This window comes from Cyclopterus lumpus, chromosome 13 (genome assembly GCF_009769545.1).
Source record: "Cyclopterus lumpus isolate fCycLum1 chromosome 13, fCycLum1.pri, whole genome shotgun sequence".
In the NCBI taxonomy this organism is placed as follows: domain Eukaryota; kingdom Metazoa; phylum Chordata; class Actinopteri; order Perciformes; family Cyclopteridae; genus Cyclopterus; species Cyclopterus lumpus.
Genome location: NC_046978.1, coordinates 5,038,219 through 5,062,794, shown reverse-complemented (window position 1 = coordinate 5,062,794; position 24,576 = coordinate 5,038,219). Strand labels below are relative to the sequence as shown.

Below are 24,576 nucleotides of genomic sequence, written 5' to 3'. Positions count from 1 at the left end.
ATTTTTTATTCAGACAGTTCAGCATGAAGTCACTAAAAGAGATTTTTAATGCATGTCAACGTGTGATTGATTTTGCTGTATTGAACATGCGTATAGATAAATATTTACCTTACATCCTCATGGTGCCCCTCTACCCGTCTCCAAACTGGCTTCTAGCAGCAGCTCCTCCAGGTCTAGTCCACAGCTGACACTCACTACACAAGTGACACACAGCACACATTATCAAACAGGATATTTAGACCTAAAACCGACTGTACATGGCACTTTATTTAAAATCGAAAGAACAGCAGAGATCAGTGATTACAGCGCCTCACCGTGCTCCATCACACAGCTGCCTGGCTTGGAGCTTTCAGCATCGAGAAGATGGAGGGAGAACTCAGGCTTCAGGCCGTTGGGTAGCGCTGAACCAATGATCTCCTCCGGAGCCTCGGCAAAACACTCGTCCTCGTCTGCAGAGCTCTCATCGGGTGAATCCTCGTCTTTGACTGGGGACACAGACTCTGTTGTGGCAGGTTCGGGACTCTTTGAGACTTCCTCTGCTCGAGGATTTAACTCCTGAGCAACAGATGGTTCCTGTTTATCAGTATGGACAGAGAGAACAGGCTCTACTGCCTGCTCATCTGCCTCTGTTTGCTGCTTTGGACATGGTTCATCTTGGGTTGGCTGTTTTTCAATTTCCGACAAGTCGGCTGGTGCATCCTGCTTTTCCTGTGGAAGTAGATCCTCTTTTTCTTCCTCGGTTTGGTTCTCCACCTGAGTCTGCGCGGATGCGGATACTAGCTCATCCTGTAGGTTTTCAAGAGCAGATGGTAACGGCTGCTGCTGCGTTTGTACCGCAGGGATTGAAGTAGTGTGGGTTTGACTCAGTTCACCTAACAGTTTACACCCTTCGTCTGTGCTCACCTGTCTCTTATCTTCTATATGACTCTCCTCCTCCTCCTCCTCCTCCTCTCCTTCCTTCTTTTCTTCTACACAAGTGAGCTCAAATTGGGGGCTTTTAATGCTCTCCATTACCTCCTCAGTGAGCTGAAATGCTGCAGCCTGCACTGACGAGGAATTTGAAGGCATGGCTGGTGCTTGTTGACTTGTATCTGTCACTTCTAAAGTGCTCGCGCTCACATCCTCTGTGGGTTGCCTTGTAGACTGTGGCGCTAGTGGAGTATTTAGTGGAGACTCCAAGTGTGCTACAGGATTCTGCTCTGTGAGTTTAGGGTCAGTTGACGGAGCAGGTGAGCTCACCTTCACGTCTTCTTGTGTTAGTTGTGTTTGTGTAGCTGTTTGAGATGAGGGCGGTGGCTGTGTCTGCTGTGTCGGGGGGGTGTTCCCTCCTCCAGGCTTCTTTGAGGCCTCTTTACCATGGCTGGGAGCTCCAGGTAAACCCCTTTGGATTTGTAGCTGCTGCTGCTGCTGCTGCTGCTGCTCAGGGGGGCTCTCCACCCGAGTTACCATGAAGATCTTGTGACCCCTCCCTGGACTAGAGACAGATATACAGCGACCAGGAGATGGCGGGGTACCTGGAGGCACTGTGGATTCTGTAACGGTGATGACGGAGATGGCACTCGGCCCGCCAGCAGGTGAGGCAGACGGGAGTGAGGACGTGCATGAGGCACTGAGCAGAGGCTGTGCAACCCCTGTATGGGTTTGAGGATTAGTCTGGTTAAACCGAGTGGAAGAGTTTGACGAGGAGGATGACTTTGTGACCACTTCCGCCTCCTCATCCTCAGTGTCTGAGTCCGACTCCAGGATCATTTGAGGAATGCTTGTCTCAGTGCTCTCTCGTGATTGGCTGCATGACTGTTCTTCCTTCTTTGTTGTTTCACCTTTTTCTTCTGCGTCTGTAACCTCTATTTCCACTTTCTCTTCTGCTAATGGTTCTTCCTCCTCTTCTTCTCTGGTCCCATCCTCTGTGGCTATTTCAGCCATGGATGCCGACTGCCTCATCTTCTGCTCCGTTTCCTCCTTTTCCTTAGCCAGGATGAAGTTCCTCTTGCAGCCATTCTGGATCTCAGCCAGCAGGGCGCGCTGGGTCTCAATGAAGCTCTTCACCTTAAAAACATGAACAAATATGTCTCAAACATGGAACAGAAAACAATATCAGAATAAATCAAACGAAATCAAAGCAACCCTTAAGGCTGCAGTTTGTCAGTAATATTATCTTTATCTAAAAAAACTATTTTCTTTAAAAAGCTACAGCTGGAGTGCTTTGGTGGCCCTCGGGTTAAGGAGACCTTTATTGTCGCTCTGTCTCTCTCCCTCATCTTTCCCCTGTGAGACATTTAATAAAAAGGCATAACATTTCCCGAAAAATCATAAAAGGCTAAAGCTAGTATTATTCTGTATTGTAGTTATTGTCAACAAATCCACTGAAAACCTCATAGTTGCTTTCGTCCATCTCTCAATACTTTCTGACTTTTGTACCCTGTCTGTAGCTCTCAGCACCAAATCTATTTATTCCTACTGAAGGCATACGTGTTAAAGAAAGCAGTCATAAATACATAGTTTTATTATAATTTTCTTAAAAAAAATAAACAATAGAAAATGATAAATTTAGCTTTAAACAGTTGGGCACTGTAGTTCAACGCAAAGTCATTATTCAAACGGGAGTTCATTGTGCACTTTGAGGATTAATTTCAACTATTCTTTTTGGTGCTGTTGAGTATTTGCAGCAGGATGGTGTGTTGGGGATTTACTTAGCCCCGAACAATCTGCCTCGCTGATGTGCATTGGGCTGAATGAATTAATCCATACATTAAGACTTTCTGTCCCGTCTATATATGTACGTTACTAAATACTGGCTGTGAAAACAAATATCTCTCTATAGAGTCCATGTTCAGTAGAATTAAGTGCAGGAATGGAGGACTATGGCTCAGAAGAATAATATCAGGCTTTGACTAAACAGGCCCTGCTAACAAACGTTTATGCAGACACATATGGTAGTGAAAACAGAAATGCATGCATTATCCCTCCCTTTACTTCCTCTCCTCTAAACCCTTCCCAAGCCATGTCCGCATGCTCACGGTTTCTTTTTTGGGCTCCCGGTCAAGGTCGAGTCGCAGCAGAGAGGTGTTGACTTTTAGGGCGAGTGACAGGGCCATCAGTCCACCTGTCTTGATCTCATTCTCTCGTAGGTCTAGACGCAGCAGTCTGGGGCTCTCAGCAATAAATTCAGCCACAGCCACAGCTCCTATAGCACAGAGAAAAAGAAGAAACAAGAAAGTCAAAAAAGAAAGCAAGACAGCTAAAAATTGTCCACAAAAACTGCACTAAGTCCCACCTTCGCAGCACAGTTTGATGGAAGCGAGGCCCAGTCTGAGCACAGAGCGGTTGGTAATCAGTCCGTCCTTCAGCTTGTGGACCCCTTCATTACCCAAAGAGTTATGGCCGAGATTCAGAGTCTCCAGACTCTGGGTGCATGGCTGAGGGGGGCAGAGAAAAAACAGAGCTATTGATGTGTACAATAGTTTATTTTGCAATGGTAGAATGCAGTGGAGTCATACATATACCATACAAATAGAGTGATTAACTGATGCTATTATGTGTAAACATGTGTTCATGAAATCTGTGTATTATGAAAATATGTCATTTTTCCATGGAAAGCCAGGCCAATGTGGACCCTCAGTCACCGTATGAATGGAACCTAGTCCACGTCTATGCGACTGGTACAAGTCTGCAGACCATGTCAAGTATGTCCGACGCTTTAGACTCCTTTCAATTATCCTTTTGGTTAGCTGCTGCTTCAACTTCCCAGTGAGTGCTAGAGTGGTTTGAGGTCTATAATCTGCTCTTTTATTACTGCGCAAGAAATCTCTATCTCTCTATTAATTTGGTCACTGTATCGGCCTCATCTCTTTATACTCATTACTGTTACATGACCAACTTCACCAACTCATTGCAATGAGGACACCAAGTGCACTGTGGTTATCTCTGGGGTTATGAAGTAGACAGTCATGGGATGTTCTTTATCAGTATACATGAGGCTTTTAGGCCATTTCTGTGTGCCCTGCATCATGTCACAAGCCTCACCATCAGACATATTTCTGGCAGTATTTCTAATTCAAAGGAACAACCATCATGTGTTTCTAAAAATAACAAGACTACTGTGTCATAATTCTCCATTACACAACAACATGTGAGAGGTAAAATGCATTATTTGTCTGTTTTGGTTTATTAAAAACTTTTGGGGCGCTATAAATATCACCCTGAACATTATTATAGCAGCAAACAACCATTTGCGCTGTAAAGATGCAGTGGAGTAATATCTACTTAAACAGAGAATAAAGACACTCTTCTTCTGTATGTAGTTATTCAAGCTTCTCCTTGCTTTGTTTACTTAGCCGGGTCGGCCGTGTGTGCTTTTAGTGCATGTTTAGTGCATGTGAGCCTGCCCCACTGGTTAGATCACAGCCGCTGCTCTGCACTGCTCTCATACGGTGGTTTCAGCTGATAATGAAAAAGTAAGTAAAGCAAAATTAATTTATAGTGCTTTTCAGACATAAGTCACCTACGCTGTAAACATTCGCCCCCAGGTAAACACTGTTAACTCTGTAAGCACTTTTGCCATAGTTTGCACTGTAGGAACTGTTAGCTACGACATGTTGAGAGCCACTGAGAGGCAATCAAAAGGCTCTCGGTTCTTGCTCCTTTATAGCTCTACCTGATCTGATCAATAGTTAGAAGTTACTTCATTCCACTTCTTGAAGATTACTTTTATAAACATTTTACTGCTTCCACAAACATCAGTGATAAATGTAATAACAGCTGAATGTTACAGTGGTATAGTTTATAAACAAAATTGCATTTTTGTTGATAATTACTCACAGCACTGATACTTTATTCAAAGACATCTCTTGTTTGTGAAAGATATTGGAATTAATAAGAAATATCTAGCTAATTTCTGACGTCAAACGTGATCAACATTCAAGCTTCATTATACACTTCACAAAAGGTAATCTCATAAAACAGTATCAATAAACAGGGTGAACATGCTGTATTATAGTCATTCAACAATGTGATTTATGATATGCTTGGAACATTTTCAGTGGTTCTATTAAAAGTAGAAAGCAGTAAAAAAAAGAAAGAAAAAAGCAACAAAAAGGTTCATCTTACTCTGACAAGGAGACTGTAATGACTCAGCACTGCAGTAAATGTAAACACCACAGTACTAAAACAATGAGTGAAGAATGAGTGAGAAGATAACGACGCTATCATTAAACAAACCAATTACTTTAGTAATGGATCATCTATGCCAGACTGCTGAGGAGAAACTGCTATAGACACACAAACAGCCAGTGTGTTCCTCTTGAAGCCTCTGATAAGTGTGTGCGAATAGATCTATTGTCCCATAGTGTGTATTTGTGTGTGTGTGTTTGTACCAGTGCAGCAGCGAGGTAGCCCATGCCATTGTGTGTGAGCTGGTTGTTCCATAGCACCAAAGTGACGAGGCCCTTCCTCTGCTCTTTTAGTCCTTCGCACACGTAGGCCAGACCTGTGATGACAAACAGAGACAGAGTTAGTACATCTGTATCCAACTCAACTTTAACATATCACAATTTTAAAAAACATCAAATTAAATGTCTAATTTGAGGTGGTTTGGTGCAATAGCAGCTGCTTCTTTGCATTATGTGTCCTAGCAAAAGGACCTCACTTACTCTAAACATAAGAAAAACAATGAATTTAGATGGCCTAAGAAACATAATCGATGGGCCTCAGCTATACTATATGAGAGCACAATGATGACATCACATCCTATGTTTTTGCATCTGGGAGTATTCAGTGCTAGAATACGTTTAGTTGTATGTGTGCATCCATTTATCAACTGTAGATGAAAGATACTGTATGTATTGGTTGAAAGCAAAGCAACAAACACATTTTTACACCAAGACTTGGATGTCATTTTTAGCTCATTAATTAGTCTTATGCAGACCTCTAAACAGAGATATTTGAGAGTGTTTGGCAACATAATGCTGTCCAATCCAAATGAATAGCTCTTTACTGCAAGAAAAACAAACAGACAAAGATGTCAAAATGTAATACTTTTGTTTGCTTCCCAGCCTTAACAGTAATCATATTCTGAAGTGAAATGAAACCAAATTATCATGACCACGGTTGGGTTTAAAACTACCATCATATTGAACGTAATCGACCAGATAATCAAACTCATGATACCGTCTCTCTTTGAACACAACACCTCTCTGTGCTGCAGCTGTTAAATAAACAGGCACATTCTAAAAATATGAGGAAGATGCTTTACTGGTTTGTACTAAACAGCAAAAACCTTTTGTAAAAACACATGCTCAAATGGAGACTTATTAGTATTTAATGTACCTTTGCAAAAATATGTATTGCTTTTACTCTTTTCTATTTATTGAATTATTTTGTATTACTTTTCTAGTAATGATCTTATTTCCCCACAAGGATCAATAAACTCAACTTATCGGAGTTTGTGGTACTGAGGTGCACAATAAACAACATCTATTTTACAATACAGTTCCACCTAGACTATAAAAAAGTTAGGCTGCAGTATGTGTTAGTGCTCTATCACGGCTGCGTACCAGAGTCTAGGATGTGGTTGTTGCGCAGGTCCAGGATCTGAATGTTGTAGTTGAACTTAAGCAAGTTGCCGAGTTGGGCTGAGTCCTGCAGGCCATTGAGCTTGTTGTCTGCCAGGTACAATTCCCGCAGGTTCATATTCATCTTCAAAGCCGTAGCTGTCCAGAAAAATAAATGATGAGGGAACGTGAGGAAAAAAAAAAAAGACAACCAAAATGTCAGAAATAGAGGACGACATTCTTGATTTGGGATTCTCCGACATTGAAGGCATGCTGGAAAGAGAAACCGCTCTTCCCATCTTACCCAGTAACATGAGAGGTCTGCCAGACAGACCAGCGTTCTCTAGGTGGAGTACTGCCAGGCTGCCACTGATCCGGAGTGCTCGTGCTACAAAGGGAGCCGAGTGGTCCAGCAGAGGAGTGTTACGTGCATCAAGATACTGCAGAGAGCTCGTCTGAAACGGCAACAGAGATACAATTAAATTTAGTGTGTACGTATAAAAAGGTCACACACCCAAATCAGATATTTAAAACGTCTCTGAAATAATGTCATCGTTAAGGTGATGAAAAAAAACGTTGTGTTATGCAAGTAAGTAACAAGACACCCAATTTCCTTTGATATTTATTCCTTATCCTCTAACCTCTCGTTAGCTGCTGTTGTAAACCGACGAACACCAGATGAGTGTTTCATCAGAATTCATTGATAAAACATGATCCTCAAATGAGCAAATGTGAAAGACAAAGATGACGTGTATGCACATTGTCACCAATATAAAAAAGGCATAATATTGTTTTTCACCTGCTTAATCCAAGGCCTTACCTCGGGGATTCAAGGACACACACACACACACACTTGTCAAAGCATTGGTGTCATAAGATATATTGGGTTTTGATAAAATTAGCTACTGCAGCTTTTTATTGACAAGCTACACGACAAACAATCTACAAGTTGGTGTCTCTAGACAGCTCTTCATTAATCATAAGCCACCCGATGCTTGAAGACAAAGGAATGCCTTTTATAAACACTGTGCAGATGAGAAATATGTTACACACACACACACACACACAGTAATATGATTCCATGTTTTGTAAACTCAATTATTGGATCATTAGTGCCTGTGATTGATAATTTGTTGAATTTCCCTTTAGGTGGAAAAGTAACAAACCAAATCTTTAAAAGCCAACCTGCAGCTGTTCATATCCATATGTTTTCTCACATATATTGCTTGGGGTGATATATTAATGGGCTGGCCTGGAGGCCCATTTGTATTCTTCACAGTAAGTGATAACTGACGTCAAAGAGCACCGTAAAGGGCAAGACTTTAGAACAGCAAGGGAGGAAAGGTCGACCCCTTATGTCTGAGTGCTGACAGAGCAGAGACAACACAAGTTTGTCCAGAGATTAAAAACAAAACAAAAAAAACAACCAGAGGAATGATTGATCTTCTCCTCTGGGCACAAAGCTACACGTACAGAAGTAAAGAAAACTATTTTGAGTCAGGTACACAAAATGAACATAACATTTTGCACTCAGTTTGGTCTTAAGACCGAGGAGCTATCCGCTGATGCAGCACTGTTGAACAGTCTTCTATTAAATATCAGGTTGACAACAACTAAATAAAATCTATTTTACACGTTATATGCGCGTTTTGTGGATCAATGAAATCCTTTCCCATTCTGTCAATTTTTTCCGTGGACAATATTTTCCACTGAAGGTGGGGATGACCTCTCACCTTCCTCATCATGTGAGCTGCGGCTTGCCATCCCCGTGTGCCGATGTGCTTGTTGAAGGAGATGTTGAGATGTGTGGCCGACTCATAGTACTCGATCATGTCAAAGAGAGCTGATGCACCCTGAGCATAGGAGAACAACAACAACAACAATTATGGATTTCAAAATTGAAATCCACCAGTTTTAAACACATCTCAGTTGGTCAGTGTCAACACCCTGAAAGAGATGTTACATGATATAGGCTGGAGCAGCTGTAGTTGCCACGGTAACAGTCCCTCAGAATAGGTGAGACCTGCTGAGGTGTTCAAAGGGGCCTCAGATGGGGATAAAGACACACCTGCCTGGGTTACCGTCTACAGTTGCAAATAAAAAGTCAGTAAACAATAAAGTAGTGAACATGAGAAAATGGGCAATGTTACCGCTCCTATCTTCTAGATAAAATACCGAAAGAAGTGTATTTTAGAGTGGGGCGTTGAATACAACTTTAGATTAATCTGCTGATTCTTTTCTTTCTTAATCATTTTCAACAGTTCAAACCTAAAAATGACCTTTCCAACTATATACATAGACAGTATATATATCAAAACAAGACATTTTCATTTCAGCTGTGCTGTAGCGATAATGAAAGAATGGTATTCTTTGCAGGCTGAAACACTGAACTCATGGGGTAAAAGCATGTTTGGTAAAGAGCAGATGAAGGACTAAAGTGAAAAGTCAGGTGATGCAGCCAAAGTGCACTCATGGGATCAGAGGTTTTTAATCTCATTCTGGTTTTGGTAGTGATGTGGTGTGCATCTCTTTCATCTAACAATGGAACAGTGTTATGACGTTATTAAAAAGGTGGATGGCCTGTTGTTTTAGCTTTCTGCAGTTTTACAGCAACTTCTTAGCATGTTTTAAGAACAAAATTAGTAATGGGTCCTTTCATGCTTTCATGTGTGTATTATGTTTACCCCGTGTCTTTTACTTTGCAACAGTTTAAAGCAAACTTAAACACCACCAGAACCAACATCCAGTGGGGACTTTGCTCAATTGTGCAGCCAATTGCAGGATGTGACAAGCAGATCGCAATGGGGGTGTGAGTGTTCACCCTCCACTGAGAAATAACAAGACAAGCTGCTGCATAGTGTCTCATATTTACCCTTTCCCATTTGTGTGCGTGTGTGTGTGTGTGCGTGTCTACTCACAATATAGAGTATATCCAAGTGTGTTTATTTACAGGGTGGGGGAAGGCGAGTTCCATCCAGCCCAATAAAAGCCATCCTGTGTTTCTCCTCCCCATGCTTCTAAAAACATCTCTCCAAAACTATTTCTTCTCCTTTCATCTTTACATTACATTACATTACATGTCATTTAGCTGACGCTTTTATCCAAAGCGACTTACAATAAGTGCATTCAACCATGAGTCCAAACTCAGAAGAACTTCCCATATCATTCCTTACTAGACGACACTACTGGAGCTCTGCCAAATCAACTGCTACTACTGTATGTCTCTCACTCCTTTCTTCTCGCTTCACCATTTGACTCCTTTCCCATCCGACCTACCTTCGTTCTAACCTCGACTTCCTTTTCTCCTTTCAACACTTTTCATTTCATCTGAGCCCAAGGCTCAGATGAAAGACTTGTCTCAGACAGATGCAGCTCTCTGGTGACTCAGTCACCGACTCATTCAACTACTTCATTTCATATTTCCGGGGCAGCGCTCCATGTTTGCTGAAAGAAAAGCACGTACGTCACTCTGCATTTGTTTGGATTATGTGATGCTCCGGTGTGCGTCTAAGCTGCGTCTGTATTTTCTAAAACATAGATGTGTTGAAAACGTATATGTACAATATTGTCGATATGAACATGAATTGTTGACCGATTGCATTTTGTTCTGTGTATAAATAAAAACTATACCATGAAACCAAATCAGAGTTGCCAGTCAGGTGACACTTTTCTTGTGATTGGTTGCAGGTGAAGTAAAATGACACAATACAATGTTCCAGCATGCAACTGGGTAAAGTCTGTTCCACTTTAGAAAGACATATTTGAGTTCACATAATTGTCAATGCCATCTTATGGGGCTGGACCTATTCCATATAAGCCATATACACAGAACACCAGTCCATCTCAAGGAAAACACATGTAGACTGGTTATTAAGGTGATCTGTATCTCCACACTTAACAGACAGTCTGAAGGTAATGCGACAGCTGCCCAAATAACCCTTAAGTCCACATGTGTCTCTAAATACCGGACTACAACTATCACACCATCTACAAGTTTGCTGAAAAACAGCAGGAGATTGGGGCCAAAATCAATTTGGTGGTTAAAGTGTTTTGCCAGGGGGAATAAAAGAATGAGCAGTAATTAAAGTGAGCCTTCCAACACTAAAGAAGCTTATTTTATGCAAATCTGGCTAAAAGCAGAGTGTGTATGTTATACAGTATCTCTGGAGCTGTGTGAAAGGAAGTGTGGTCCAGGCTGTGTGCCTCTGCTCCACAGTGCAGCACGGTCTCTATCGGTGCGTGTCTACAGCCCAAACATCCCTAACGGTGTTTACACAAGTGGACATCTGGAGTAATCAGAAAACCCATGGCAAACATTCCACATCCTGTCAGTACAGTGAGAGTGAAAAAGAGGATCAGTGTGAATGAAGGCAGAAAGCAACAGTGAAAGAGTGACAAGCATGAATTAAGGATGTAAGATGTAAGTATGCTAGCTACTCAGAGAAAGTAAGAAAGGGCATGAGACAGAGACATATTTAAAAAAAGGCAGGATCTTCTTACATCTTCATCCAGGTTGGTTTGCTCCAGGTCTATCACTTTAAACTGGACCCTCTTCAAAATCTCCTCCAGAGACTCACATGCTTTGTAGTCCAGCTTCTCACCTAAAGACATACATTGAAATAATTAGTAAAAAGTAATCTCAATATGAAGAAGTCTTGGTATGTGTTGAGTCCCACTAGTTGGATTTATGGTATGCTGATGTTTTGGTGCTTACCTTTCAGATCTAAGCATTCATTTCGCTGAGTCAGGTCTTTCATTTCCTAGAGACAAAAATAAACAGTGTCAGTAAGAGTTGTCCATGGAAAAAAACGTTGCTTTTCTCAGGTTGAAACATACATCACACAGGAGGCAATTCAATACACTGGTACTGGAGATAAAAACACAGATCTCGTGTCAACCAAGATAAACCTTGTTGCAAAGAAGGACACGTTTGCTCAACCCCCCGTGTGTGTGTTCCTACTATATGTGTGTGTCATTGTGCCTTTGAGTTCTGGTACCAATGGGAACTTCTGAATGTGAACACTGAGCGAGTCCCAATGATGGAAACTTGTATAGGAACAGTATTTTTTCTTAGTACAAGAAGGGTTTTGCCAATTCTGGTGTACATTTTTCAAATGCATTGTTCGAGTGTGGATACTCAGAACCAGAGTCAATTAGAAGCTATATAAGTGTGAGTGAAAGTTTATAAAGAGTGAATGTTTATAAAATGCATGCCTTTTAGTAATAGAAACGAAACATGTGCAGCTCAGCACCATTAAAGCAGGACACACATACCAGTGGAAACGCGGACTAAATATGCCTCGGCCATTTTATATACCACTTGATTCTTTAAACCTAAACAGCTGTCTGTCTCTGTGTGTTCAACGTGATCATGTCATTTATCCGGTGGCATAGTCTGAATAGAATCGCAGATCAAAAAAGGTGGAACGATATTGAACCTCTTTCCCTGGTCCCATCTAACAACCCACACAAACACGAAAACATACAGAGTGCTGCCCTCAAAACTATGTACCAGCAAATCCCTCTCTCTAGTTGGCTGCCCAGCCCATTCAGTATGAACTCAATAACCTTGTGCCACACTGCCATCACTTATCTGTGTGTATGAACATACTGATGATCACTTAGTTGTACGGCGGGTTCATCGCCTCCTGCATGACTCAACGGGTCTCAAAAGCATGATGATGCAATACAGTCAGCAAGAAAGACTGACAGTAAATAACAGAGTGTAATAATTATGAAGGTAATTCATCTGTGAAAGCAACTGAATCATTCATTTTAGGTAGCATTATATGAAAAATCCTAAATGGACATTTTCAACAGTATTTTCTCAGTACAATTTAAAAGTTAAATTAAATTAAAGACTGTTGATGGTCTTCCATAACCAGATGGTGTTCACTGTGTAACTCTGCACATGGGGCACCTGAGAATGGCTTATCAGTGTAAATACATCCCTGACAGAGCAGCTTGAACCCAAAATAGTGCATGACGCATAACGTGCCTCTGCACGTGGGGTGGTGGATCTGTATGTGTGCGTGTGTGTGTTGTGGGCAGGGTTGTCACGATACCAAATTATAACTTTGATACGAAACCTGCCATAAATATCATGATATGATACCAGAATTCGATACAATACCACAAATACGATACTGGTATATTCATCTATAATAGTAATAAATAAAACATCTGTATGGTTCCCTTTTTTACCAGCTTTCACTCTCTGTGTGTCAGTGGGCTTTGCTTCCCTGTCTGTATGTCAGTGGGCTTTCCTTCACTCTGTGTGTCAGTGGGCTTTCCTTCACTCTCTGTGTGTCAGTGGGCTTTGCTTCCCTGTCTGTATGTCAGTGGGCTTTCCATCAATGTCTGTATGTCAGTGGGTTTTGCTTCCCTGTCTGTATGTCAGTGGGCTTTCCATCACTGTCTGTATGTCAGTGGGTTTTGCTTCCCTGTCTGTATGTCAGTGGGCTTTCCTTCACTGTCTGTATGTCAGTGGGCTTTCCATCACTGTCTGTATGTCAGTGGGCTTTCCTTCCCTGTCTGTATGTCAGTGGGCTTTCCTTCCCTGTCTGTATGTCAGTGGGCTTTCCATCACTGTCTGTATGTCAGTGGGTTTTGCTTCCCTGTCTGTATGTCAGTGGGCTTTCCATCACTGTCTGTATGTCAGTGGGTTTTGCTTCCCTGTCTGTATGTCAGTGGGCTTTCCTTCACTGTCTGTATGTCAGTGGGTTTTGCTTCCCTGTCTGTATGTCAGTGGGTTTTGCTTCCCTGTCTGTATGTCAGTGGGTTTTGCTTCACTGTCTGTGTGTCAGTGGGCTTCACTAGCCAAAGCACTTCCAGATTTCACTTCTGGCATCTTTTTTTCCCAAAAAGCCGAGGACGGTCGGCAAAAGCTTCTGCACTTGACGCCATGTCACCCCAGCGATCGTTTACCCAGTGCTCACTCACAGAGAGCGCTGTGAGTGAGCACTGGGCAGCCCCGCCCCCTTGCAGTCAATGCGTGCAGGCAACATGACAGGGAGTGGAACAGAGTGCGCTCTGATCGCGCGCTATTTTAATGCAGTATCGATACTGTCTGTTTTTAACGTACGGGTACCGCGGTACCTTTTTAGTAACGATACACCGTGCAACATTAGTTGTGGGTGGAAAACATCAAGTTACTGATTCTCTTCTTGATTCCTGTGCATCTGTTATTTATTTGCCCTGTTTTAATTAGTGTGTTTTATCTAGCCAAGTGTGTTTCTATAAAACCCATTTACCGTCATCTTAAAGACAAGAAAGAAATATAAAATCTGGGGATCATATAGACGGACAGGTGGAGATGCATGAGAAAACCTTCATGTGACCTTATAGCCTAATCTTTTCTGTACAGACATGAGCGTGGCATAGAACCTCTCATCGAACTGTCAGAAAACAAATAATCTTATATCCAAACCTCTGCTTTACATGCAACGCATTGAACACACTGCCTCTTTTGCAGTCTGCCTTAGAAATGCTTTATCAGTCTGTCCACATATTTGGTCTAGAAGAGTTCAAAGCGTCCAGCCACTGAATTGTGAGGCAGCCTGCATGACCTTTAAATTGCATCTCTAATTAGAATGATACTTCTGTGCTTAAATTGCATAATAGAAGAAGTAGGTGTAGGTGCTGCGCATGGATATTGCCAAGTCTTACACTGCTGATGCACATATGGCATATGTACCAACATATTGAATCCTTCATTTTCTTTACAGATAGATTTACGGTAAACTCCCAGTAGAATAAAACTACTGTGTGCAAGATATAGTGAACCAAGAGTTTCTTCATATTCTCATCATAGGGGAACTACTTGTTCCTGAGGGAATTGCTGCAGCAGAAATGTGACACAAGGCCAACAAGTTGTTTGGAGTTACTGCAGAGCAAGCATTCAACATGCAGCTTCTAACTAGGGAACCTTATAAAAGACACACAAACAACTTGGCAGAAATGTACATAACCTGCAGGGCCCCTGGCGAGCTGCAATGTGTACGGTGCAGTTGGACTTAATAAAGAAAGCATTTAGAGTGAAAGAGGGGAAAAAAATGTAAACGATGGATCTCCTCTTTTAAACCTCCCTCTCACTGGTTAACCATTTGGTCTGACTGGCTTGTTTGTGTGGCTGGTTACTGCAAGGATGACTAAGCAGAAATGAGAGGGGGCGGGAGTGGACCAAAAGATGACAGTGACATATGGAGAGAAGCCAGACATAAGCAAAAGAGCAATCACCAAAAAAGCAGAATATGATGGATGGAGGGAAGGAGGGACACCTCTCTGATGATCGTTCCTAAAAATGTTGTCATATACATAAATTAAATTTGACCTCTGCATTTAATCCACCCTAAGCATTTAGGAGCAGTGGGCTGCTGTAAAGCACATGGGGAGAAACTTGGGTTTAGTGTCTTGGTCAGGACACTTTGACATGTGGCGAGTAGGAGCCAGGGATCAGACCGCCAACACTCTACCCACTGAGCTACAGCTGTCCCCGGGTCTGCTAAGTCCCAGTGGAAATATACCCAGACTGTAGGACTAAATGAAACTCACAGCAGCAGCTTAGCACAGTGATGTGCATTTCCTCAAGTAGCTGAGATGTTAACCCAACTTCGTTCTCTCAGCTGACCAAGTGTGTGGGGATTTCTTTGCAGTCTCTTGAATCCCAAATGTGTTTGCATCTGGGGCTCACTTTACTTCAACATCACTCACAAATGGAAACACACCTGCAGGTACAAATATGCAAAGCTTAAGTGAAGAGGCCCAGTTCAGGGTTTTATGAGTGTGTGCTGCAGGGCACTGTGCAACAGAACAAACAGAAGAAAGTGCTAATGTGTCCCTGCTGCAAATACTGACAACTTCTTTGTCTTACGAGAGAGGAATCAGTTTGGGGACTGGATGTTTCCACACAAACCCAAGCAGAGACGGGCACATCTCCAGTTTGTTTGCACACACCCAATTATCAAGTATCATAGATATCACATAAACATACAATTCCGTGAAATACCCTGGGCATGCATTTACTTAAAAGTCTAGGTCTATATTAGACAGAGGCTCTCATATTTGTAGACCATAGACTGTATATAAGAAGTGGACAGTCATTGTGACGTCACCCATTGGATTTGTGGACTGCTGTTATGAAGCTCAGAGTTAATCAATTTGGCTGTTGCCATCTTGTCTTTTTGCAACAAGTCAACAGGAGTTACCATATTTGGAATGCAGAGCGACGCCGTTTACGGCTACGGTAGCGGCATCCACCTGTCAATCACAGTCAGCTCGCTGTAAAGTATACTCTAGTTTTTTGTTTATTTTACTCAAAATGGGACCATCATTTACTAAATGAACATCATGCTGTATTAAAGACAACTTTAAACTAGCGATTGAGACCATAAATCATTGGTCCGGCCTCTTTCGAAATGCATCCTGCCTGGTGGTCCGGCCTCCTGCCTCGGCCCTGCTGATGCCCCCAGTTCACATTTGGCAGAGTACTCTTTCACAGGCTAATTTGGTGGGATGCGAATGTTAACTAGTCTAGTCTCCTCCCCTTTCACTGTGTAGACTGTTTTCCTGGCTTGTTTTCACAGTTAGAGTGCTCTCGCTCAGACTGACATTACAACCTCAGCAACTAGTGTGGCAGAGTTTATCCAGCATCGCCACTATGTTTAACTCTCCTGGCTGTAAAACCTGTACGGCTCCTCTTTAGCCCGAAGAGGGCCACAACCTTTGCCCCTCGGGCTGCGGAGGCTCCTTCCAAGAAGACCAAGTATGACAAGCTGTCTTCTAGGGTGGATCTGCTAACTGCTGAGCTCATCCCGACCTTCTATTCCGGTGCTGGAACAGGGACAGCTGATGAATCCAATCCACATGTGGCTGAATTGTGGATGCAGGATGCTTGACATTTGGTTTTCACTATATGCGACAGCTTTTAAGCCTCCCATTACTTCCCTCATAGTTTGTCCTGAAGAGGCTCTTTGGCCAGATGCCCTTGGTCTCAATGTCTATACACAGATGATCTGCTTTTTATGGCTTATAATACAGTGGCATGAAGGGCCGTATTGGCAACTCCTTCCCTCACTTCATGCTTGGCCTTTCTGCTTTTCTGCAGCAGGCTACTTGCAAAGTCTCCTTCCCCAGCCTCAGGGATGGATTGCAGGCATTTGCTCTGATAAGGAAAGTTGGCATCGGATGTTCACTCTGGTTTAGACTTGCCATCAGAGTTGGCTGGCGCCGTCACACTTTTTAGAAACATGTAGGAGGACCCAGTTGAACCGGGAGTACATCAACGCACTAGAGCTTCCGAACAGGAAGGACCTGTTTGAGCTAGAGAGTCGAATTTGGTGTCCGGACCCCTTCATTGATTGCAGTGAGATGCAAAACAACTTTTCTCCTTGCCATCACGTCGGCAAAGCATGTAGATGAGTTGCATTCCCTGTCTGTGGGTGATTCATGTCTGAGGTAGAACTCAGATAGCTCCCATCTCATTGTGTAGCCAAATGGAGCATTCCTCGGGGCTGGCATGCTCACCTAGCGATCAGCCCTTTCCAGCTCGCACATTATTAGAAGCAGAGCAGAGGTCACGCTTGTTGTGCCCGGTTCAGACTCTTAGAGCACTTCACGGTCTGAACAGCTCTTGGTCTGTTATGGTGGTCCGAAGAAGAGCTGTGCTCGAGACAGCACTGGATCGTTGAGGTCATTGCTTATGCATACGGGGCAAACAGCCATGTTTTGCCATTTAGAGTAAAGTGCCACTTGACCAGGAGTGTGTCACATCATGGGCTACCCAGAGAGGTATGCCTTAGGAAGATATATTTGCTGTGGCTTTATTGGGGTCATCGAGCACAATCTCTAGATTCGACAGAGAGAACGTTTCACAAGTAATACGTGACTTTGTTGATATAAAGAATATACCTGCACTAGCATGAGACCGAAGATAGTTACTGCAAACACACTGCATCTGGTGGCCATTCAGGATTTGTAGAACTCTGGTTACATTATTATTACTGTTTATTATTTATATCACTTGTTTGTGATTTCACTATGTCTCGTGTGCACTTTACCTTTTGCTGCTGTAATGCGGTAAATTTCCCCACTGCGAGACTAATAAAGGATTATATTATCTTACATCTGTAACTTTACCGTCATTGTCAAAAGGCAGCAGGACAAATGCTGCTCGTCTCCATGTAGCCACAAAGAAACAAGAATCCTGCACCCATTGCTTTGTTTACTGTGGTATACCTACTATGTACCATCCTCTAGTATAAGGTCTCCAGCATCTATAACACTGGGTGATAAGTGGACAGTAATGACTGTCTGCTTGAGAAGGAGTTTAAAAATAAAAGTTCATTTTTGTTTCCTCTCTATTTTGCTCTCTGTGGCAAAACACACGTGTCACATTCAGTGGAATAAACCCCAAGATAAGAAACATTTGAACATGTTAAAAATTGCCATACAGATCAAGCACATGCACTAATTCACATACAAAAAAGGTACAAGGTCGGCAGAAATAGCTTATGTAAAAACAAACAACCCTTAGGCTTCCCCCACTGGATTAGAACTGTTTATTACATTACATGTCATTTAGCTGACGCTTTTATCCAAAGCGAATTACAATCATGTTACATTCATACACCGTAGACACAGCTACAGGGAGCAATTCAGGGTTAAGTGTCTTGCTCAAGGACACATCGACTAGGGCATCGATTGAACCGCCAATACCCTGATGGAAAGACAGATCTGATAACCACTGACACACTGTCGCTGCACAGTCGCTTATGCAGAGGGATTATGAGACCCATGACTGTGCTGGCTAACCCACAAGAGAGGGCAACAAAAAAAAAAGGAGACATGAAACACTCGTCTGCCTGGAGAGAGTAACAACCACCCTTGCTGAACAAGGAAGAAGTCCCACCTCTACTGGATACTATAGTAGTACTTGTCCAGAGTCATGCCAGTGTGCATCATGCAGTGCCCACATTAACAGACGTTTGAAGTGTTTTCATCACCAGAAGAAATTGTTTAAGATGTAGTTCTTGGAACTGAATTTTGTTCAATCTAACAAACAGGAACGTAACAATTATAGACAACTTTTGGGTGGATCTATAAGGAAGTCCTAACTGTTCCCAGCCAGCTTGTCCAGCTATAGTCTGCACAGATTTGCAGATTACTTTCTTGATAAATGGTTTTATCTATAAAATGTCATTACATTTTCTAAAGCCTAAATTGACAATTTCTGACCACCAGTCAACCCAGAGAACCTATGAAGCAAGAAAAAAAGAAGAAAAAAAACATTGTACAATGTGCTAAACAATATTGCGTATGTCTGTTTTGGGAAGTTGGTGAGGGATGTGTCCTTGTGCCTGCACTAGCAGTCTGATGTTGAGTCCGCAGGGGGACCTGCAGGTTTAACACAAACTTTTGAGCTCTCGTTGAAGTTTTTGAAGTGACAAGGACTGCCGTAGAGGTGAATAGGCCAAATCAAATTGAGTGAAAAGGGGGGAAAAAAGCAGGAGCTCAGCTTTTCCACTCAGCCAAGAGATTTAGGAAAAGATTATGGCGTTCAACTCGAGGTGGCAAATAACATAATTTTCCTTTCAAGCCCTTCTCATTCACGACTTTTTCTCTGACATTATTATTCAGCATTTCAGCACTTCCTCACTGGGTGAAATGACAAATGTCCTTTCCCAGCAGCAGACAAATTGAGTTATAAAACAATCGAAACTATGCGAAAGAGAAAAAGGGAAAACAAAAGAAAACTAGAGCCATACTCCTTTAGCAGTTTATTAGCTACAACTAGCTAAAGCTAATGCAGTTTAATACAACAGATCTGCAATAATTCCTACCTGCAAGAAGGTTGTACGGTCCAGTTTGTGTTGAAACGGTTTTACAGTGTGTGTGTGTGTGTGTGTGTGTGTGTGTGTGTGTGACTGTCCGTGTTGAACCTCACCTGCATTTGTTTGAGCACTTTGGGTATGGGTTTACAGTTGAGTTTCTGACAGGCTTGTTTGTAGAAAGAGAGGATCTCCTCCACTGTGACATTCTGAGCTGCAAAAGACAGAACATTAAGGAGGTTAGGATTGCTTTAACTGCTTCGTTTCTTTGAGGAAACAACTTTGGCTAACACAAAACAATTGAAATGAGTGAACAAAGAAATGTGACAAGTATGTCCTGATGATCCGGCTCTTTTGCTCGTATCTTTTAATATTGTCTGATATTGTCTATTGACAATCTGTTTATTCTATTTGTATTTCTTTCTGTTTCTGCATAAGAATCTGCACAGCGCTTACTAACATGCATTAAATACATTAAAGCTAGCAATCCAATTTAACTATCTGTGATGGCTTAAGTGCATAACAGCTTTCTTCTGATGGATTCCCATAATATTTTTTAAAGTCATCAGGAAGGATTTAGACCGCTTTTCTTCATCTTTAGCAACATTTCAAACCACAGTTGCAATATGACCCTGAAATATTATTCATATCATTAGCTTAACTGATGCTTATTTAATTTGTATGCTTTCTACTTCACTTGCAGGTAACTTATTTGTAAAGCTGAGGTGCCTGTGCCAACAATGCAACAAATTGCAATGGATATGGATTGCGCTTCAGCTGGAGTCGCCATGATGCCAATACTGCATGTGTCCCTCCATGACTCTTGCAAATGATCAACATAATGAAGTCTACTGGAACATATGCTTTTATAAATGTGACCCGTCTGTCTGTCTAGGGGAGCACTCTCTTGACAAATAGGATCATCATTTGTAACCCATTTTAGGGCTCCCCTACTCAAGTCAACAAAAAGGAGGTATTGTTCTTTGTGGTGTGTGTGTGTGTGTGTGTGTGTGTGTGTGTGTTTGTAGGCCGCTGCTGCCTTCCCAGACTGTTGCTGGGGCTAACTCCAGTCAGATGACTGGGCAGCATTCAAACCCACTGTTCTGGCTGAGAAACTCTGCTGAGAGATGAAGTGAGGCACTCGGTAAAAGAAAGACACAAAATAATGACAGAATCAAAGAGAAAAAAAAATGAAAAAGTAGAACATGTATGCAGGAAGTAAACAACAAGACATAAATCAGATTAACGCAAACAGGATGATAAGCATTCTACCGACATATTTTAGATTGTGTACACAGACAGATAACGCAATGCATGCTGATAGTTCCTTTGCTTCTACTGTAACAGTGCTGCACACAAGGCTAATGCGTGTGTGAGAATCAGACTTTTTGTTGCAGTCAGCCTTTTGATTTCTCTTGCCAAGATGACAATTTGTCTGCTTCACTTTTCAGTCAACTCCACCTCCTCTCCCCTTTGCCTTCCACAGAGTTCCTCATCAGTTTAACTCACGTTCATCATCTGTACAAGTTGGTGCCCAAAATAAACTTTGGGTCAAAGATGTTGGTTCAAAAAACAACGAGCAGTCGTGCATGTCTGACCAACTGTATTATTCACCGTCTCAATTAAACAAACTAATGGCTGAAAATACTACAAGAGACGGTACTGCAGTGAGTGTGAGGTAATGGTGTGCGTGTATGAGAGAGACTAAATTAAAGGGCGAGTCAGTGCCACATGAATACAATGAGAACGGCCACAACACATCCTTTACTTGTTTTGAGACAAAGACCATACAGCCACTCAAATGGAAACCACTTTACTTTTACAGCAGGAGCTGGTAAATAGACATAAAAACTCACTAAAGCTGGTTGATATGATGACTAAGCGGGTAAAGGAAACTACAAAAAACATCTAGAACGGTCTGGTAAGTTCAGAAAGTTCCATCACTTCACTGTAATGTAGCCATTAAAACCAGAAAAAATAACACTTATGCCCTATTACGATTTTCAAAATGTTTGTGTGGAACATCACAATATATTGCCCAGCCCTATCTCCCTCCATGGTGTGTAATAGGTGTGTGTATATGTTTTAGAATACTTGTGAGGGTTGAAGATTCACAATGTACTGCTAAGAGTGGGCAGTCGGAGCTTAATGTTACAGTCAAGGACACAAATGAGGAAGAGAAGAAGAATCGAGAAACACCAACAAATATGTCAAGAAGAAAAAAGCAATGCCAGCGTCTTAACCCGCCATCTCGTAGCAGTATGGCAGAGGTAATAATAAATGTTTCCAGACATCAAAGCAGAGTGCCGTTTGGTCATTTTAATCAATTAAGACTTGATAGCAGCATCAGTGTCTTCTGTTGCATTCTCCATTGTTGTTATTATTACTCCTTCCTGTGCTGATTTCATGTCACAATACCATACTGTATCAGTAGGGGTGATTCATAGGTCTGAACCCAGGCAAGAGTTTTCTTGGAAGCTGATGCCATTACTATATCTTGAAAATCAATTTAAATCAAATGCCATTCAATGAAACTAAATTTGTGATTTATCGACAACAAGTGACACAGAACTGAAACTTTAACCTGAAGGCCTCTTCTGCCCATGTGTGAGAGTGGAGTCTTGTAAGTTTGTCCATCCCAGTGTGTGCGTTCAAGGGAACACCGTGTCCTTGGAAAAGTGTTATTGTGCAGAGTCGCTGTGGAGCAAGTATTTGTGTAAACACTTCCTGAGGGAAGGGTTGTGGGTGAGGAGGGTCCTCTGTTTACTAGATAATATTTTAACACATACCTCATTCATTTGAAAGAGAGAGAGAGAAGGGTGGGGGGCCAACATGCAGACTGAATTAAAAAAATTATTGTTTGATTATATGGTCTAATCTATCACCCCTGGGCTCAAAAGCAAATAAAGTAGTGTAAGGAAGTTTAGATTCAACACCTCAGCAACAATTAATGGAATTTGTGAAAGTAGAAAAAAGAAAATAAAACTCCTCAAGATTTGTAACGTTAAACAGAAGATTTGAGCTTTAACCCGCAGAATCATTAAGAGCTGAGCTACAGCTGGATTTCTGCTTGCTTTGTCTTTGTCTATTACACTCCCATCAGTGCTGCTGGTACATGTGAGGAGGAGTGGCGAAAAGGAGGTACGCAGAAGGGGGAGACAGGGAGGGGAAAGGACTGCTACAAACAACATCTTTGAAAAGTGATTATTATTGTGTAAATTAGCACAATTATAGAAAGTCAGACATGGCATGTTGTTACTTTTGTTTGATAGGCTATACAACAATGCAATGAGGCACGAAGGAAGCAAAAAAAGAAAGGGAGAGACCGAATGTCGTGCAAAATTAATTGGAGGCATTCCGTTATCGCAGACACATTTATTGACAGGAGCAGCCTGGCTGCGCTATTGCTCACCTACAGTATGTTAATTGTTAATAATTATAGGACTTTATTTTAAAGCTCACAGCTGGTGTTGTTTTTTTTTATTCAGTAGCTAATTTAATGCTGCTAACATCCTTTAAGAAATATTGTAATAATGTAACACAGTATAGCTTGTACAGTTACGACAGTGCAGTAGTGTTGGCTGCACATGTAATGGGAAAATACACTGTTTGCAGAGGGTTGTAATGTTACTGCATTCCTATTTTTTGGGATGCTGGAAATGTATCTAAACATGCAGCTCATGGTTACGGTTCACTTAAATGGGCAGTTAACTAAAACATACCATAAGACCTCACATTGCTTTTACATGTATTTCCTCCCTTAAATAAGTGCACTATTAAAAGATACAAAAAAAGTAAAAATACTAATATTGTTATGGTGCAGATTTTTTCTAAGATTTTCCGCAAATTGTCCTACTCTATCCAGGCAAGGGGAGGAGGAAGAGACACATGTGTGAAGGAAACTTGTCCATCTCTGCTTTGACTCAGTGAATCTGTAAAATAACACAAACAAGCAGCATGCCCCTTTCCAGCTTGTTATTGTTGTTGGCCACAGTCCACTGTGCAACAACACATTAAACGTGCGTCTTCCATTGCTGAGCGTAAGGAGCGAAAGAAGAAAAAGAGCAGGATCCTGCTGACTTAGATCAATCAAGCTCTGTGGACTTAATGGGAAGAAATGATGAAGAGCTTTTGACCGCTATCTTGCAGATGCAGATTTAGCCTTAAGTGGAGCGGACATTTTGAACAACGAGATCAACATCTGGCTGAAGTTAGGCAAGATGGTCACCAACTAACGTGTCAAAATAAGTGTCAATTAGATTGATAAATAGATATCACACAAACTCTAAATCACTCAATTATTTCCCTAATCTCTAACCCTCACACATTTCCCCTCATGAGATGGTGTTGAAGATAGGAAAAAAACAAACAAATGTGTAGGTATTCACGTCTGGAAATCCATTTGGTACAATTTAGTTTGTTGGGGTAAGCCCCTCAAAAGCATTATGAATGTACCAAATGTGAGAAAGAAGATTTCCCTCTCTTAAGTTCTTCCATACACTTTTATCTTGTCTTTTTATTTTGTATCTTTAACTTGTGTCTTTTCACACTTCAATGAGAAATTGAGGCTTTGTTACATCATACCTTGAATGGTATCTTTGGGTGAGGAAACAAGGGAGGCTGCATAAATTATAAATCAAATACTTGAGATGAACAACTGGCAGAGCTGCAACAAGTACAGGCACATATGGTGACATATAACTTGTTCTTTAAGTTGGCCATTGGACGTAAGCACTCAACTGAAACCTGCTATGTCACATACACACTTACTAATTACACGGAAGCTATAAAGCACAAGGTGAGGTCAAGGTTTTCATTGAAAATGTAACTTGTCATTTTACATCAACAACGGCAGGCAGGCTTTAGAGCAGTAATTTGAAACGACATACCTAAAAGGTCAATATGAAGAGGTTACCACATTTGACACATCTTAAAAATCAGCATGGGGAATTCACCCTTCACTGTCAGTAAGAGAACTAGATCTCAGTCAAATATACAGCTGCTGGGGAAACTTTATATAAAAGACCTGGTTTTTCTGAGACTGTTTATCATTCAATAGCGCTGCGTTTCAGTGCATAACTTTGAATAACTCTGAATAATTATTGTTGAGGCATAAGGACTAATGTGACATTACTATTATTTGTTTCATGGGCTATTTGGGATTGTTGGAGTAATGCACAGCCTATAATGAAACAAAGGCC

General features: G+C 41.7%; 1 protein-coding gene across 4 annotated transcripts in view; it reads right to left on the bottom strand.

Annotated features, from left to right (window-relative positions):
* ppp1r37 (protein phosphatase 1, regulatory subunit 37) overlaps window positions 1–24,576 on the bottom strand; it is a 37,170-nt gene that overhangs the window by 2,519 nt on the left and 10,075 nt on the right. For 2 of the 4 annotated variants that reach the window (XR_004610685.1, XM_034547921.1), the window contains exons 2-12: window positions 19,492–19,589; window positions 11,263–11,308; window positions 11,049–11,149; window positions 8,282–8,401; window positions 6,853–7,003; window positions 6,552–6,707; window positions 5,373–5,485; window positions 3,275–3,416; window positions 3,018–3,184; window positions 315–2,046; window positions 109–194 (exon numbers count right to left, since the gene is read on the bottom strand). Coding sequence is in view for 3 of the 4 variants with exons in the window: in XM_034547921.1 (XP_034403812.1) it covers window positions 118–194; window positions 315–2,046; window positions 3,018–3,184; window positions 3,275–3,416; window positions 5,373–5,485; window positions 6,552–6,707; window positions 6,853–7,003; window positions 8,282–8,401; window positions 11,049–11,149; window positions 11,263–11,308; window positions 19,492–19,589 (2,903 nt within the window). In the remaining variant the exon portion in view is untranslated. The remainder of the gene's footprint in view (window positions 1–108; window positions 195–314; window positions 2,047–3,017; window positions 3,185–3,274; window positions 3,417–5,372; window positions 5,486–6,551; window positions 6,708–6,852; window positions 7,004–8,281; window positions 8,402–11,048; window positions 11,150–11,262; window positions 11,309–19,491; window positions 19,590–24,576) is intronic. The other 2 variants (XM_034547922.1, XM_034547923.1) reach the window with 1 other exon arrangement.